Source organism: Hyaena hyaena, unplaced genomic scaffold, assembly GCF_003009895.1.
Source record: "Hyaena hyaena isolate Hyena2069 unplaced genomic scaffold, ASM300989v1 scaffold_1776, whole genome shotgun sequence".
In the NCBI taxonomy this organism is placed as follows: domain Eukaryota; kingdom Metazoa; phylum Chordata; class Mammalia; order Carnivora; family Hyaenidae; genus Hyaena; species Hyaena hyaena.
Genome location: NW_024082412.1, coordinates 51528 through 69424, shown reverse-complemented (window position 1 = coordinate 69424; position 17897 = coordinate 51528). Strand labels below are relative to the sequence as shown.

The 17897-nt window shown below is 54.8% G+C and overlaps 1 protein-coding gene across 1 annotated transcript; it reads right to left on the bottom strand.

Annotated features, from left to right (window-relative positions):
- Nucleotides 1-10971: 10971 nt before the first annotated feature.
- Nucleotides 10972-17278, bottom strand: FAM50A (family with sequence similarity 50 member A). The gene is made up of 13 exons (XM_039224809.1): nt 17095-17278; nt 15774-15858; nt 15572-15671; nt 15258-15397; nt 13158-13234; nt 12974-13040; nt 12771-12832; nt 12373-12449; nt 11894-11948; nt 11646-11694; nt 11466-11536; nt 11239-11349; nt 10972-11111 (listed from the first exon to the last, which is right to left on the bottom strand). Exons 1-13 carry the CDS (start codon nt 17203-17205, stop codon nt 11103-11105), a joined length of 1014 nt encoding a protein of 337 aa, XP_039080740.1. The 5' UTR covers nt 17206-17278; the 3' UTR covers nt 10972-11102.
- Between the last annotated feature and the right edge of the window lie 619 nt (nt 17279-17897).

Sequence of the window (17897 nt, the reverse complement as noted above, 5' to 3'; positions counted from 1 at the left end):
CAGGCGCACACCGGCCAGACGTCCGCGCGGTCCTTGCTCAGGACACCCTCCCCCTCAGGGTCCATAACTCGGAGGGCCCGCACCTAAAACCGTGCAAGTGCCTAGCACAAGGACTGGAGGCTGTCAGCCATTTACGCCCGGCCCCTTCCCCAGCCTGCCACTGCGGCCCTGAGTCTCGAGGTTTCCTTCCCTTGCTTTTTTTTTTTTTTTCCCTTTTCTTTTTAAACAGCTTTATTGAGATAGAATGCACCTATCACATAAGTCATTCATTTAAGGTGTAACAGTCAATGACTTGTAGCATATTCACAAGGTTGTGCAACCATCCCATCAAATTCTAGGACGTTTCATCACCCCCAAAGGAAGCTCCCATACTCATTAAGTAGTCCCCCCACCCAGTCCGCTCCTCCCCCAGCCGGCAACCACTGATCTACTTTCTGACTGTGCATTTGCCTGTTCTGGACATTTCCTATGAATGGATTCACACAATATGCACGTGCCTGAGTTCTTTCACTTTACCGTAATGTTTTCAAGGTTCATCCATGTTGTAGCACGGATCAGGACTTCGTCTCCTCTTAGGGCAAAATAATATTCTATTACGTGGATATATCATATTTATTCATTCACCAATCGGTGGGCATCTGGGCTGCTTCTATATTTTGGCTGTTGTGAATACTGCTGTTAGGAACATTCGTGTACAAGTTTTTTGTGTGAACACATTTTCATTTCCTCTCCACCTAGGGATGGGATTTCTGGGTCACACGACAATTCTGTTTTTAACATTTTGAGAAAAACAGCGAAAGAGCTTTCCAAAGTAGCTACACCATTTTACATTCCCATCAGCGGTGTATGAGGGTTCCAATTTCTCCACATTCTGACAAACCCTTATTATCTAATTATTTGTTTCTAGCCATCCCAGTGGGTGTGAAATGGTATCTTTTGATTTGCATTTCCCTGATGACTAATGATGTTGAGCATCTTTTCATAGTTTCTTGGCCATTTGTATGTCTTCTGTGACATACAAAGCAATCGGAAATATCTATTCAAGCTCTTTGACCATTTTTTAATTGGGTTTTTGCTTTGTTGTTGTCAAGTTGTAGGAGTTCTTTATATACTCTGGATATTAATCCCTTCTATATGATTTACAAATATTTTCTTTCATGCATTCTGTGCGTTCTCTTTTCACTTTCTTGATAGTGTCCTCGGATGCACAAAAGTTTTAGATTTTGATGACAATTAACTGATCCTTCCTTTGCTGCTTGTACTTTCTTGTTCTATCTAAGGAACTGTTCCTTAATCCAAAGTCACAAAGATTCACCCCTATACTTTGTTCTAAAGGTTTTATAGTTTTTGCTCTTTTTCTTTTCTTTTTTGGTTTTTGCTATTAAGTTTAGGTCTCTGATCCATTTGGGGTTAGTTTTTGTATGTAATGTGAGGCTGTGGTCCAACTGCATTTTTTTCCATGTGGCTGCTATTCAACTGGTCCAGCACCATTTATTGAAGAGGCCATTCTTTCCCCCCATTGAATGGTCTTGGCACCCTCCTCAAAAATCAAGTGACAATACATATATGGGTTTACTCCTGGACTCTTTCAATTCTGTTCCATTGATCTATATGTCTATCTTTTTTTAAAATCTTTTTTATTTATTTCGGAGAGAGAGAGAGACAGACAGTGTGAGCAGGGGAGGGTCAGAGAGAGAGGGAGATGCAGAATCTGAAACAGTCTCCAGGCTCTGAGCTAGCTGTCAGCACAGAGCCCGACGCGGGGCTCGAACTCACGAATCGTGAGATTATGACCTGAGCCGAAGTCGGGCGCTTAACCAACTAAGCCACCGAGGCGCCCCTCTATATGTCTATCTTTATGCCAACATCACAGTCTTTTTTTTTTTTTTTTAATATTTTTATTTATTTCTAGGAGAGAGAGACAGAGACAGCGTGAGCAGGGGAGGGTCAGAGAGAGAGGGAGACACAGACTCCGAAACAGGCTCCAGGCTCCGAGCCGGCAGTCAGCACAGAGCCCGACGCGGGGCTCGAACCCACGAACCGCGAGATCATGACCTAAGCGAAAGTCGGACGCTCAACCGACTAAGCCACCCAGGCGCCCCTATGCCAACATCACAGTCTTGATCACTGTAGTTTTGTAGTAAGTTTTGAAAGTGGGAATTCTGCGTCCTCCAAATTTGTTCTTCTCCAAGAATGTTTTGCCTAGTGAGACTCTTGAATGCTGAGAACAAACTGAGCACTGATGGGTATGGGGGGGAGGGGAAGGGGGGTGATGGGCATGGAGGAAGGCACTTGTGGGGATGAGCACTGGGTGTTCTATGGAAACCAACTTGACAATAAACTATTTTAAAAAACTTAAAAATCAGTAATTAAAATAATATCATCCTTAAAAAAAAAAGAATGTTTTGCCTATTCAGTGTCCTTTGCATTTCCTTATGATTTTAGGATAAGCTTGTCAGTTTCTGGGGGGAAAAAAGCCAATGGGAGTTCAATAGAGATGAAATGGAATCTGTAGATCAATATGGGGAGTGTTGCCATCTTAATAAAGTTAAGTCTTTCCATCCATGAACATGGGATGTTGATTAATTTTATGCTTATTGATTTTAGTTAGCTAGGCTATGGTCCCCAGTCATTTAACTCATCAAACACTCATCTAGGTGTTCCTGTGAAGGTATTTTGTATATGTGCTCAACCTCTACAATTGATCGACCTTAAGTAAAGATGGCCCTCCATAATTTGTGTGGGTCTCGTCCACTCAATTGAAAGCCTTAAAAGCAAAAATTAAGGTTTTTGAGAGAAGTAGAAATTCTGCCTTAAGATTGTAACATAAAACTCCTGCCTGAGTCTGCAGCCTGCGTGCCGGCCCCCACAATTGTGTGAGCTCATTCCTCAAAATAAACCCTCTGTGCGTGTGTCCTGTTATGTTTCTCTGGAGAACTCTGACTGAACAGATGTTTGCTGCTGATTTAGGTCTTCTTTAATATCTTTTGGCGATATTTTGTAGTTTTCAGTGTATAAGCCTGGTGCTTCTTTTGTTACGTTTATTCCTAAGTGTTTTATTCCTTCTGATGCTATTTGTAAATGGGTTTATTTTCTTAACTTCGGATTGGAGTGTTTATTACTGGGATATATAGAAATATAATTGATTTGTGTAATGATCCTTTGTCCTGAAACCTTGCTGACCTCATTTATTACCTCTAATATGTTTTTAGAGCATCTTTTAGGCTTTTGCACATACAAGATTATGTCATCTGAAAATATAAAAATATAGTTTGACTTCTTCCTTCTGATCTGGATGCCTTCTATTTTATTTTGTTGCCTAATTGTCATGGCTAGACCCTCCCATCAAATGTTGGCTAGAAGTGGTTGCTTTCCTTCTAATTTTATAACTTGCAGTTGTTTAGGACTTACGGAAAAGTTGTAAGAACAATACAGAGAGTTCTCATATACCCTTAATCCAGACTCACCCATAGTTCATATTTTGCCCCATTTGCTTTCTCACTCACCCTCTCCTTCCCCCCCCACCTCTCTCTTATGTGTGCATGTAGATGTGTTGTATAAAACATTTACTTTATGTAAAAATGATATTTTTCTGAACTATTTCAAAGTCATGTGCATACACCTTGCCCCTTTGCCGCTGAATGTTTCAGTCCGCGCATCACAACCATAGCATAGTTAGGATAGAATCACTGTAGCGTCTTACATAACCGCAGTACACATGTCGACGTCAGGAACGTTCGTGTTGCTTTTTCCAATGCAGGGTCCAGCCTAGAACTGCACGTTGCACTTGGTTGTCACTTGCCTTGGCCTGTCACAACATGGACACTTCTGAGGAGTGCAGGCCAGGTATTTGGTAAAATGGCCTTCAGTCGGGGTTTGTTTGGTGTTTTCTCATGGCGAGATCCAGGCTGTGTGGCATTGGCACAACAACCACGCTCTCTCCCCGTGAGGCTGTGCCCTCTCTCAGCGCCTCCTGGCTCAGTCCCCTCATCGTGATGTTCACTGTGAGCACTTGGTGAAGGCGGCGGTCTCCCCCGTTTCTCCAGTGGACGATTACAGTCTTTCCCTTTGTAATTGAAAACTAGTTTGTAGGTGGGCCCCTGGTGGGTTCAGTCGGCGGAGCATGCAACTCTTGGTCTTGGGCTTGTGAGTTCGAGCCCCACGTTGGACGCAGAGCATACTTAACAAAAAAAGTAGTTTGTAGGAAGATACTTTGAAAGCAGGTAAGTATTCTGTTCCTCACCAAAATGTCATGCAGTCATTGACCGTCGTTGCCTGCATCGCTCATTACTCTGATGGCCTCAAGAGGGGCTTTCTCCCTCCGGGTCCCCTCCTTCATCTATTTGACGGCATTCTGCCATCGGGAAGACCTCCTCTGTTTACGTACGTATTCATCATCAGTATGGGCTCATGGACCAGGATTTTATTCAATGGACTATGACCCATTATTGTTCATTATTCATTTTGATGCTCAAATTACGGCAGATTTGGCCGCTTCAAGCTGCCCTTGAAGTCATGCTGACTCCTCTGCCCTTTTGACATGTCCCCGTCATTCTTTACAAACTTTTTCATGTTTACTTTTGAGAGAGAGAGAGAGAGAAAGACAGAGCATGCGTGGGGAAGGGGCAGAGAGAGAGGGAGACACGGAATCCGCAGCAGGCTCCAGGCTCTGAGATGTCAGCACAGAGCCCGACGTGAGGCTCGAACCCACAAACAGTGAGATCATGACCTGAGCCGAAGTCAGAGGCTTAACTGACTGAGCCACCCAGGCGCCCCTCTCCATCATTCTTTAAGTACTTCTGCATGCTTCTTGTACTTTGCTCACCCCAACCCAGGAATCGGCCATTCTTCCAAGGAGCCCTGGTTTCTTTCAGGAGGATAATACTTAGAAACCAAGAAATGAGAGTGAAGTGTGCTTATTGCTACTGGGGTGTCATGCTCTTAGGCACTTTCAGTGGGCAGAGCTAGGATGTCTGCCCCGATAGATGGATGGATGGATAGATAGATGGATAGATAGAGAGATAGATTTATATGTGTAAATCCAGAGGACATACTACTGATACCTCCCCTTCCAATTCCACGATAAAAGTGCTAAGCCTTTCCGCAATCTGTATTCATATCTCCCTTCTCCAGTAGTGGGAGACAGAGCCCTAACTCCCAGCGTCAGCCATCTGTTGACTCACTTGCTTGACCCTCCAGTTCGTAGACAGCACCCATAGCCCAGGACAGACGAACCTACTAAGTGCGGTTCGGGATTTATTTGCAGGATTTTGCTGTTTGTGTCTTATGTCTTAACATTGCTTGCATAGTCTTTTTTACAGATCTCTTTAATATGGTCATGTTATTCATTTGAAATACTCTTGGGATACTTTCTGTCTGTATTCAGTTTTAGCTTTTCACTCCATTCTTTTGTTTTGTGTTCTTCTAGTATTTATATACTAGTGTCCAGAAGTCAACACTACACAGAAGATACACCCAGGCCTACGTCACCCCTTCTGCACTGCCACCTCATTCCGTCCCTTCTCCTGTACGTAACCAAGATCTGTTTGTGTCTCAGGATAAGGAAATAAACTTTAAAAAAATAAAGAGCAAAAGTTTGCATTTTTATGAGGTCCAATTTATTTGTTTTACATTTTTAAAAGTTTTTTAAAAATGTTTTTTATTTATTTCTGAGAGAGAGAGAGAGAGAGAGAGAGAGCAGGGGAGGGGCAGAGAGAGAGGGAGGTACAGAATCTGAAGCAGCTCCAGGCTCCGAGCTGTCAGCACAGAACCCGACGTGGGGCTTGAACCCATGAACTGTGAGATCATGACCTGAGCCCAAGTCGGACGCTCAACCGACTGAGCCACCCAGGCCTCCTTTGCTTTACATTTTTAATGTTTATTTATTTTTGAGAGAGAGAGAGAGAGAGACAGATTGCAAGCAGGGGAGGGGCAGAGAGAGAGGGAGACACAGAATCCAAAGCAGGCTCCAGGCTCTGAGCTGTCAGCACAGAGCCCCACGCAGGGCTGGAACTCAGATATGGTGAGATCATGACCCGAGCAGAAGTTGGACGTTTAACCGACTGAGCCACCCAGGCACCCTGAAGTCCAATTTATAAATTTTTCCTTTTATGATTAATGTCTTCTGTATCCTGCCCAAGGTCACAAAGATTTTCTCTGTGTTTTACTTAGATGTTTTTTCAGTTTGGGCTCATACTTTTCAGCCTGTAACCCGTGTCCAGTTCATTTCTCTGTATGGTCTACGCAAGGTGAGTGTCCTCGGGCTGCCGGAAGGAAGGCCCACATACTGACGGATTTACAAGAGGCTTTACCCTCTACAGCTCCTGAGGCCACAGGTGGGAAAGCGGGCAGAGCTCCCTGCGGAGGCTCTAGGGGGTGGCTATCTTCCACCTTCTGGTGTCGCTGGCAGTCCGTGGCCCTCCTTGGCCAGTAGACAGGTCACTGCAGTCTCTGCTGTCACATGGCCTTCTCCCTGCATTTGTCTGTCTCTCTCGTCTCTTCTTAGGATACCGGTCACATTGGATTATGGCCCATTTTCCAATACAACCTCATCTTAACTTGATTCCATCTATAAAAACCCTGTCTCCAAATCAGGTCACGTTCAAGGGTCCCGGGGGAGTGCCGCAACGTTTCTAGGGGGCACAATTCAACCCATGACATCAGGGCTGAAGTTCACTTTTTCCATACAGATATCTGACTGCTCCAGCATCCTTCCTTCCTTCCTTCCTTCTCTTCTTTCTTTCTTTCTAAATACTTATTTTTGAGAGAGAGAGCACAACTGGGGGAGGGGCCAAGCGAGGGGACAGAGGATCCGAACCAAGCTCTGCGAGGACAGCAGAGTCCGACGCGGGGCTCGAACTCACAAACCGTGAGATTATAACCCAAGCCGAGGCCGGATGCTTAACCATCTGAGCCAGCTGGGTGCCCTCCCAGCCTCACTTCCTAACCATAAATGTAAGGATTTATTTCTAGACTCCTAGTTCCATGCCATCCACCTGTGCCCTGTCCTTGTGCTTACACGACACGCCTTGATTGCTTTGGCTTCATGGTGAGTTTTGAAATCAGGCCATGTGAGCTCTCCAACTTTCCTTTGCTTTTTCAGAATCGTTGTTTGGATGTTCTGGGTCTTTCGCACGTCTATATGCTTTGAGGGTGAGGTTGTCAGTTTCTACAGACAAGCCTGCTGGGGTTTGGGGTAGGGATTGCATTGAACTCATAGATCACTTTCAGGGGTGGCTATCATCATGGGCCAACACTCTACGATGGCCCCAAGCTTCCTGCCTCTTGGCATATAAGTCTATATGATCCCCTCCCCTTGAGGCAGAGCGTAAACTCTGCGCGTGATGGGACGTCACCCCCGTGGTTAGGTTACTAATCAGCTGACTTTGAGTTCGTCCAAAAGGAGAGTATCTGGGTGGGCCAGACCTAATTAGGTGAGCCCTGAGCTGCAAAGAATCTCAGGTGGGTCTAGGAGCCAAGAGCGTGCCTTGGCCCACCAGAGAACAGGGACCCAGTCCCACAGTCACGAGGAACTGCCCCTCCCAAGAACAGTATGAGCAATATGAGAGGACCCCAAGCCTCTGATGAGAATGCCTCCCAGCCAACCTTCATGGCAACCTTCTGAGGGCCTGAACAGAGGCCCCACTCACGTCATGCCTGGACTTCTGACCCGCAGAAACTGCCAGGTAATGACTGGGTGTTGTTTCCAGCCGCTGAGTTTTTGTTAATTTGTTGCACAGCAGTGGAAACCTAATATGGACACCCTGACCGTATTGAGGCTTCCAATCCGTGAACACGAAGCGTCTTTCCATGTTCATAGATCTTTAATTGTATGCATCTATTTATGTGAAATTTCCAGAAAATGCAAATCCAGACAAACAGAAAGTAGGTTCGTGCTTGTCAGGAGCTGGGGGAAAGGGGTGAGGAGAGACGATTTAATGGGCGCAGGGTCTCCTCTTGAGGTGATGGAGATGTTCTGGGACCAGAGCTGACAGTTGCACAATATTGTGAACAAAAAGTAAATGCCACTTTGATACATACATTTTTTAATGGTTAATAGTTATTTTTATGTTATGTGAATTTTTCCTCAGTTGAAAATAATTTTTTTTGAGAGAGAGAGTGTGTGCAAGTGAGCGAGGGGCTGAGAGAGAGAGAGAAGTGGGGCTCACCCGAAGCGGGGTTCAAGATCACCTGATGCGGGACTTGAGCTCACAAACCGTGATCGTGACCTGAGCCAAAGTCAGATGCATAATGACTGAGCCACCCGGGTGCCCCTCAGTTGAAAAGGCTTTTTTTTTTTTTAATGTTTTCTTTATTTCTAGGAGAGAGAGAGAGACAGCGTGAGCAGGGGAGGGTCAGAGAGAGAGGGAGTCACAGACTCCGAAACAGGCTCCAGGCTCCGAGCCGGCAGTCAGCACAGAGCCCGACGCGGGGCTCGAACCCACCAACCACCGCGAGATCGTGACCTGAGCGGAAGTCGGACGCTCAACCGACTAAGCCACCCAGGCGCCCCGAAAAGGCTTTTAAAACAATTAAATAAAAGCCCCGACTGAGAGAACACCCTCTCCATCTCACGCCATATCCGTCCCCTGGCGAGGAGTGATGGACGGTACCCTGTGGGCAAGGCTCAGGGGACCCCGGACACTCTCACCCGCTGGTGGGACTGCAAGACAGGACGCGCCCCAGGGAGGGGAATTTGCCAATGTCGGGAAAACCAATTATGCTCTTTTAAAACAGAAGCGTGAGGAGGCTCTGGGCGTACAGACACGGAGAGACACGTACGACACTCCGACGGGTCGGTGGTAAGTGACAACAGCAAGAGCTGCTGTGTTGAGGGCGTGGTGGGGAGGGGGCGGGGCGGGGCGGGGCCTGCGCGCCCCACCTTTCCTGCTGATGTGTGAACCGGGTGAAGACCAGGGCTCCGTAGAACGTTCAAGGTAATCAACAAAAGATCAGCATCCCCCCCTCCTGGTCATCCCCTCTGACCTGTCTCTTCCCTTCCTCTCCTTCCCTCCCCGGTGCTGCTCACCTCCAACCTGCCTGCCGGTGTCCTCACACTTGCCGGCCCCTCTGTCTGCGACACGCCCTCACCCGCTTAGGGACGGCTAACTTCTTGTCCCACTTGCCCGCTTCAGTGTCCTCACCTCAGAAAGGCCTCTTCATCTTGCTACTTCGCTTTTTGTTTCCCTATTTGTTGTTCACGTCCACGCACATACACACTACCTCCCCCACCCCCCCACCCCCACCAGGCACATCAGGAATGAAGCCTCTCTCACTTGTGTCCTCAGGACCTAGCCCACCCCTGGCACAGGGTGGTCCCCAGAAACATCGGGGGCCACTCACTGACCTTAGGGAATTCACGGACTCCCAGAGTCTCTGTCCAGACAGCTTCCCATCTTCTCCCTGCAGCCACCCACCCTCTCTGAGCTCCACATTCATATGGGTCCAAGGTCCCAGGAGGAGGGCCCTGCAGTCACCCGCTCAGGGAAGCTCTGGCCTGTGCCAGCCCAGCGTGAGGCCGGCTGACCAGCGCCAGCACCAGGAAGACCATCTGCAGCCCTTACGTAGGACAAGGGGCTCCTCCCTGAGCCCCCACCCCCCCGCCCAGCTCTGGCACTGCCTCTTCCATCCCTTCGTTGCCTATAAGGAAGTGGGTCTCCTTCCCTTACAGTCCCCCTGGCCCCTCGATCCTGAGCCCCCAAAGACTCCCTCCCTGCCCCACCCCCACCCAACCTCCAGGTCCTTCCCTGCCAGCACCCAAGACTGGGCCCAAAGAGTTTATCTTCCAGAAGCTATGGGCCCCCTGAAGGGGGTTCCCTTGGAAACCATTTCCACTGGGTGAGCTGGCTGGGAGGGGCTCCCCTGCCTTCTGCTGGCTCTAAAGAGGCAACAGAAGGGGCTGGTGCAGAGGCTGGATGAAGCCCTTTCCAGGGCTCCCAGTGCCCGACAGAAGGCCCCCTTGAGGTCCTCAGATTTGTCCCCCACTCCCTGCTGTGCCCCGAGGTTCCCTGACTCCAGCCACCTTCCCCCTCCTGCAGGTGACCCCAGATGGCTGAGCGCCAGGCCCCCCCGTGCTGCGTCTGGATAGGGCTCAGGACCCTGCCCATTGGAGGAGGGCCCAGTAGCCTCTGTACCCCATGAAGCCCCCCACAGTCAGATCTGTGCATCTGCCAAGGAGGTGGGGCCAGACGCAGAGCTGGGGGTGCTCTCTGCCAGCCCGGGGCCGCCCCGTTTCCTCTGTTCTGCCTCAGGTAAGGGGCGGAATGGGAGCAGGAACTGGCCAGGTTTGCCTGCCTCGGCCTCCTCCTCCTCCTCCTCCTCCTCCTGCCTCAGCTTACCCAAGGGGGACTGGGGGACTTGGCTGCCAAGGCGAGGGCAGGAAGCAGGAGCACTCCCCCCCAAACCCAGTGCGAGCAGGGCTGGCTGAGCCCCGAGTGCACGGCACCCACAGCAGCCTTTCTGCGTAGGGACTGGGAAGGGGTGCCGGGAAGGGAGTTGGGCCAGGAGGGCCCTGGTAGGCACAGAGGGGGCAGCAGGAGCCAGAGGAGCCCCCCTGCCACCCGCAGTAAGGAACCGCGACGCCATGCAGGTGCCCTGGGGGGTGCAGGCTGGCCGCAAGGGCAGCTGGGTCTGCCCGGGCCCCAGCGGGTTGCCCTCGCGCCCAGATGCACACTTTCTCAGCAGACACAAAGACCAGAAATACTGTATGATTCCATTTGGGTGAAACTTCCAGAAGAGAGAAACCCATGTGGACAAAGCAGACAAGGGGGTGCCAGGGGCTGGGGGAGAGACTGTGAATGGGCATGGGGTCCCCTCGACGGATGACAGAAATGTTCTGGAAGCAGGTAAAGGTGATGGTTGCCCAACACCATGAATGGACTAAATATCCCTCAATCATACACCTTCAGATGGTCAAAATGGTGAATCTTATCTCAGTAAGAAAATGTTTAAAACAAACCACAACGAAGGGGCTCCAACTCTGACACGTGCGTGTATTTACCATAAAAGAAAAAGACAGTAAATGACGACAGGGGGGCAGGGGGCGGTGGGGGGCAGCGCGGGGAGTCCGGAGGCCCGGGAGGGAGCCGGAGGCGCGTCCACATTCACCGGATCTGGTGTGAGAGCAAGAGCACAGAAGAGGGAGGTGGAGCGGAGCAGAGCGGAGCGGGCCACTGGGCGCCCCCCGCCCCCAGCGGCCGCGCAGCCCGCCCCCCCCAGGCTTCCCGGCCCAGTGCTCACCGTGTACTTGTCCCACTTCTTCTCGGGGTCGTAGGGCTCCCAGCGGCTGGCGGGGAAGATGTGCTTGTTCTTCTCATACCAGCTCCGCAGCACGACCTTACCCGCGTGCGACTAGGGGGGAGGAGGGCCACCGCTCGGCACCGCTGGGGGCCAGTGGGCTCGTGCCCCCGTCCCTCTGCTCTCCCTCCTCGCCCCCCGCCCGGCGCCCCTGCAGCCCCTCCCCGCACCTCATCCTTCTCCACAGTCGCGTCACTGAGTAGCCGCACGTCATCGTGAACGTCGAAATTAAAGAGTGGCCCTGCAGCAAAGACGCCGCCATCCCACGGCCAGAGTCACGCTGCCGCCCTGCCACGTAGGAGAGAACTCACGGGGGAAAGCAGGGGGCCGCGCCGGGCGCCAGTACTTACCGCTCTTCCCTCGGGCCTTGGTGACGATGAAGTCATAGAAGCTGTGGTGCTGGGAAGGCAGGAGAGCGGGTGCTGACGACGCAGCTGGGCTTCTCCCACCCGCCCGCCCACCCGAAACCCACCAGCAGCCGAGCCGAAGAGCCAGGCTAGAGCCAGGGCGCCCTCCAGAGAAGCCCCCGGGAACCGCAAAGCCACTTCCCCTCCCGCGGCCACCCCATCCCGGGCTGCAGGGAAGAGAAGGGACTCACGTGGGGTATGATCAGGTCCTCCTTGATGTACATGAGCTGCTCCACCCCCGCCGACCTGGCGGAAAAAGGCAGGAGGGTGCAGACACCAGGAAGCAGCCACCCACGGAGACCCCGGCGCCGGGAGGCAGTGGTCACGCGGGAGCCCAGAGTGCCTTGCGGCAGGCTGCAAGGTCTGGTAGGCCCACGACGGGCACCCACCACCCTGTGCCTCGGGGCTAAAGAAGCAAAGCGGGTACCCCCGCCTAAGCTGTCCCTGGTGACAGGAACGGAAAAGGAGCCTGACCCTCTTGCTCAGGAGCACAGTGCTCAGCATGCCGCCTTCCTATCCAGGGAGCAGCAGCTAGACTTAGGGACTCCGGCACCTGGGACGCTGCGCTCCAGACTCGCATGCGTACACACGTGCTCCGCGCTCCTGAGCTGGGGCACGTGAGCTCTGTACACCTGAGCTCTCCGCACCTGAGCTCTGAGCACTTGCGCACCTGAGCTCGCTGAAGTCTTTGCGCAGGATTTCGAGTGCCTTCTGCAGGAACTGCTGCATCGTGTTGCCCTTTTTCATCTGGAGGAGCGGCCCAGGCACCAGCATCCAGGAGAGCAAGAGTGAGGGGTTGGTAACGAGATAGAAGCCTGGAGAAGAGCTCTTAAGAAGGCAGTAGCCCAGAGGCGCCTGCTGGGGACCTTGGAGCCGCAGGCTCCCCCCCATGAGGGACACGCCCTGTCCTCTGCTCCCTCCAGGCTCCCCAGGGTCCGCCCACAGGAAAGGGCCCATGAAGTTCAGAACTCAGGACTGAAAGCCCCTTCCCACTGAACCCAAGGGAGGCTGGGCCCCGGGGTGGGGGTGGGGGGCCAGGGAGCGGGCTGCGCGCCCCACACCACCCACCTTGACTGTGCGCCGGTGCCCAGAGCCATCCCAGTAACTGAAGGTGATTTCGATCTCCTCACCTGCAGAGCAGAATTGCCTCTTGGCCTCCAGACCCAGGCACCCCTGCCCTCTGCACGCCACTGGGAGCTCAGGCCTCCGCCCTGACACCTGCGGGCAGGAGAGTCAGCCCACCCCCTGCATCCCACCCAGCAGCCACTCACTCTTGATCTTCTCCTGCTTGGCTTCCCACTCCTGCCGCAGCTCTTCCCGGAGCCGGTTCTCCTCTTCCTGGGAGAAGAGATGGTAAAGGAGGGGAGTCCAGGGCTGCTCGGTGGGAGGGGGGCACACGGGAGCCCACTCCCTGAGCCAAAGCCCCTGCCAGAGCCGGGGGCGGGCCACTTTTACCTCACGGTCTCGGTCAGGCAGGAAGCTTGTGTCCACATCTGGGTTCTTCCCCAACTTCCTCTTCTTTGGGGTGATCTCTGGAGCAAAAGGAAACACAGCTGCATGGTGGGCCCCCCACTTCCAGGGCACCCTACCCTTTGTCTCTCCAGCCTCAGCTCAGACACCACCTCCTTGGAGGCTTTCTGGAGCGCCCTGGCACCACCATGGGTCCCCAGCCACAGCAGCCGGAAGTGTCCCCACCACCGCACTATGGAGACCTAAAAAGCACCTTTGCCAAGGGGCCTTCACCTCGCTCTCCACAGCCAGCAACTGGACAGGAGTTTGGGGACTGTGTTCTTAGCCCATCGGCTGCGACCTGAAGCGCCTCGGGGGACTTTGGGCTTCAGTGCTGGTGTGTGAGGGAGTGAACACTCGTGTGCACGGAGGGACAGGGCATCCTCAGGAGGGCGGATGCTCGCGGAGGCCCCGCTCCTTGCCAGGAGCCGTGCTCGTCACGAGCGCACGTCTGATGGATCACCTAATCCCTGCGACAGCCCCAAAGCGATACGGCACTTCTTGTTCCCAGACAAGGACACTGAAGCCCAAAGCCCCCATGACAACTAACACTGGGGCTGGAGGGGAGAAGGGAAGGAGAAGCCCCTAGGGCTCAGGCCAGGCTCGTCAACATCTCAGACTCTGGGACTCAGTTCCCCCAGTTCAGAGATGAATGAACACATCAGCGTCGCCCAGAGAAGAATGCCATCGCTGGGCCCCCCAAACAAAGCCGCCGTGGAGAAGGAAGTGCTCACAACGCCCCAGCGACACACGGTGAGGTTAACAGTGCCCCCAGATCTGTGCTGCCCACAACAGCGCTCCCTCCTGTGACGATACTAAACGCTACTGAACACTTCACATTGCTAAACAGCGCTGGGTGCCCGGCTGGCTCAGCTGCCTGAGCATCCTCTTGACTTCAGGTCAGGTCACGATCTCACAGTTCGTGACATCAAGCCCCATGTCAGGCGCAGTGCTGACAGCACAGAGCCTGCTTGGGATTCTCTCTCTCTCCTGACCTCTGTGCCCTTCCCCTGCTCTCTCTCTCTCTCAAAATAAACAAAATTACTAAACAGTATTGAAATTTTCTTCACCAGTTTCTTTTCAGCGCATTTTACTGTAGCTCGTAGAACACGCCGAAGCCCAGGAGACTTAGGCTCTCTCTCCTGCCGGCGTCAGCCACTCCCCTTGAGGCTGTCACATGGGGCCCGTGGCCACGCCGTGAGGTGCCACCCCACTCTTCAGTTCCGTCCCGCACCACTCCCGGCCCCCAAGCCCTTCCAGGTCCTCAGCTGTGTCCGTTCCTGCCGGCCCCGTGGCCGGCCCCACTCATTCCCGACTGCACGCGTCCCTCCACCCCCCGCTCTGGTTGTTCATGAAATTTCTCCCCGCTCTAAAGGCCAGGCTCACCTGTTCCCGCCGTGAGACGCCCTCCCTGCCCGGGGCTGGCCCCGCGCCCCGCAGCGTGAGCGTGCTGACCTATGGGACTCCAGGGAGAGGGGAGGCGCCCTGCCCCTCTGTCTGTCTGCCTCGGCGCCGGCTCACAACGGGTGCAAGGCGCACGGGTACCCCATGCTGGTTTCAGCCCTCTCCCCAGCCTTCCCAAATGGTCCCTTGTCACCCCCTGGCCCCTCGGCTGAGACCTCTACTGTCTCATTAGTGGCCCCTGAATGCCTGTGGCTGTATCAACTGACACTGAAATGAGTCAAACACTTGACACTTCGGCCACATGCTCAGTGGCCACGTAGCAGTACAGACCCGAACGTCTCCGTGATCACAGGAAGCTCTACTGAGCAGCCTCGTCCGGACCGTCCTCTCCCTCCTTGGCCCGCCCTTCATGGGCCTCGTGCACCGAAGACCCCACCGCCCCGTCCAGCAGCCACACACACGCCCTAACTCACTCGGCCGCTGGGGGCGAGCCCAGCCCCGAGGTCTGCGCAGGGACAGGTGCGGCCCTCTCTCTCCCGCCCGGCGTGGGCCGGTCAAGAGCACGAACGCGGCAGACTGTGGAGACGGGGTGACAGATACACTTCTCTGTGCCAGAGCCTGTCCCCTAGAGCCAGTGCTTACCTTCCCTCTCCAGCTCCTCCTCCGCCTCCTCCTCCTCGTCGTCACCCGCTCCCTCGTCTTCCTCCAGGGTGAAGGACAGGCTGGAGATCTTCCGCTTGGCCTCTTTCTTGCGCTCCTTCTCTCGCAGCTTCTCCAGCTTCCTACCAAGGCACAGCACCGCCATGCACCGCGTCCCCGCCCTGAGGCCCCTTCCCGAAGCTGCCCACTCTCACGGGGCAGGAAGGGCCCGGCCCACCCTCCCAGCACTAGCTGCATGTCGGGGCGGGGGAGGGGGGTAGGGGGGAGGGGCTGCTGGCTGAGATGACAGGACCCACAATTGCAGCTCCTTCGACTGCTCTTTCTTGGCCAGCTGCTTCTCCCTCTCCTTCACCAGTGCCTCCTGCTTGGCCTTCATATCATTCAGGGTCACGAGACCTGGAGGCGAGGAGAGCCGGGGATGAGGGTCTGCGGCCCAGTGCCAGGGAAGAGGCAGGCCTCTGGATCCCAAAGAGGGTGGTGGGCGTGCGCTCTGCTCACCGACGGTGCTGGACTTGAGCTCCGCCTCCACGGCGTCATAGTGCGCAGAGAACTTCTTGTCGATGTTAGATTTCATTATGTTCTCCTGTTGCACAGGGAGGACGGGAGTGAGGGCCACCCACCGCCCCGCCGTGTAAGTGGGGATCTGGGTTCTAAGCCCAGGTCTGCCTTTGGACTGATGATAATGTGACCCTGGGAAAGACATGTCCCCTTTCCTTGGTCAATGGAAGGTTCCACACGGCTATGAGGGGTCCTTCCACTGCTGAGGGAGCCAAATGAGGTCATTTCCCTGCGACCTGTGTGCTGATCCAGCCCCTCCGTGCGTCCTGCTGGGGCCCAGAGCTCCCTCAGTGGCTCAGGGTCACAGGCCCTACCTGCCTTCGGTGGTTTTCATACCCAGCCTTTAAACTGAAGGTCTGGAGACCCAAGCGGAGGGGTGAAAAGAGACAGTGAGGAGGGGCCGAGGGGCCCGGTCTGCCACTGAGCAACGCTGCTCCCTCGCGGCCTTAGATGTTGCCAATAGCTTCCCAGAAGACCTCGCTCCAGGCCGGCCCCATCCCACTCAGCACCGCACAGGTCCCTCTCTGGCTGGTGGCCTCGAAGGCAGGTGGCCATCAGGGAAATGCAGCTCCACGGGCCGAAGAGTTCACACCGAGCCCTCAGGGCTCGGGCACCAGTGTGAAGCTGCTTCCCTGGGCCTGGCATCCACAGTACCCAAGGTAGCCTCCCCCCCCCCCCCCCCCCGCCCTCGAGTCCCTGCTCTGCAGACGAGACTCCCCAACAGGCCCCAGCAGAGCAATCCTTTCTTCCCGCCAGCGCGCCGCCACCCACCGCTCCTTTAAGCCCTTAGTGAACTACTAGCACCCCGGACGCTGGACTCTGCCTTTGTCGCGGTGCAAAGGGCTCTGGAATGAGGCTCAGTGGCCGGTGGATAGGCCACGGCCTGTGGGGCCTGACTTTCCTGTCAACCATTGGATCAGGGCAGAGGCCTCGTTCTCAGGGCTGAGGGGCAGGGCGGGGATGCTCTGTGTCCGCGCGCCAGGGGAGCCCTAATTCCACCAATGGAAGGAACCACCCACGATGGCTCCCTCCTGTTGGAAGCTTGTCACAAGCTGACTGGGCTCAGCCTTCTGGGCCCATTTTACAGATGAGCAGACTGTCGCCAGATCGTTTCTGCCTTTAGCTGGAAGTGCGGGAGCAAGGGGCCCGCCCCGGCTCGCCGCCTGTGCTCCGCACCCGCCGCCCAGGGTCTCGCGGGGCCTCAGAGGGCCGGGGCGGCGGGCGGCGCGCGTGCTCTGAGAGGCCCTGGCCGGGCCCGCACCTCAGCAATCCGTTGCTTCATCTGCTCCATCTGCTCGCGCTGCTTCTCCCGCTTCTTCATCAGGTGCATGGCGCGGCCCGCCTCGCTCGCGGCGCCCTTGTACTGAGCCATGGCGGCGGCGGCGGCAACGGCGGCGGTGGCGGCGGCGACAGCGGCCTGCTGGAGTCTCAGCGGCTGCAGCGACGGCGGCAGCAGCCGCGCAGTCAGCTGACGCCCGCGCGGTGACGTCGGGCACCAGGGGACGCGCAATCGCCCCGCCCAGCCGGCCGCCCGGCCCCGCCCCGCCGGCCTCCGGAGGCTGGACCCGAGTCGCTCGCCTCCTCGGTTCCCCGTCAATCCCTTGATGAAGCTACCCCCGGCCCGAGGCTGGGTCCCTGGTCCTACCTCATCCTGCTGACCTCAAGCCTGGGCCCCCAAACCCTCCACCTAACATTGAGCCCAGTCCAAGGCCAGATCCACACCTCTGCCCCGTGCCGTTGCTGCCTCCCTGAGGCCACCTTGGTTCCCAGAGCTTCGACTTTGACCCCCCACCCAAGACTGGGCCCCAGTCTCCTGTTTCCACCCAAGTCATGAAGCTGGGCCTGGGTGTCCTCTGCCTCCTCCTCGACCTGGAGACAGGGACCCTGCCCCCCCCACTTCGTATCATTTCCACCCCCCACCCCGGGCCATACTCCTTTCTCCCTATTTCCTCCCACATTGACCCCAAGGGACTGCAGTCCTGGTGCCACCACTAATTCGCTGGGTGGCCTCGGGCAACTCAGTGTGACCTATTTCCTCCGTACAGGCCCTTTTGGTTTAGGAGC

Excerpts from the sequence above, each read along its gene's own strand:
- FAM50A (XM_039224809.1), bottom strand. The coding sequence starts at position 17,205 with ATGGCTCAGTACAAGGGCGCCGCGAGCGAGGCGGGCCGCGCCATGCAC. Across the intron at positions 12,450-12,770 it reads GGCACCGGCGCACAGTCAAG|ATGAAAAAGGGCAACACGAT; the intron begins GTGGGTGGTGTG and ends CCGCTCCTCCAG. Across the intron at positions 11,695-11,893 it reads AGGACCTGATCATACCCCAC|CACCACAGCTTCTATGACTT; the intron begins GTGAGTCCCTTC and ends CTGCCTTCCCAG.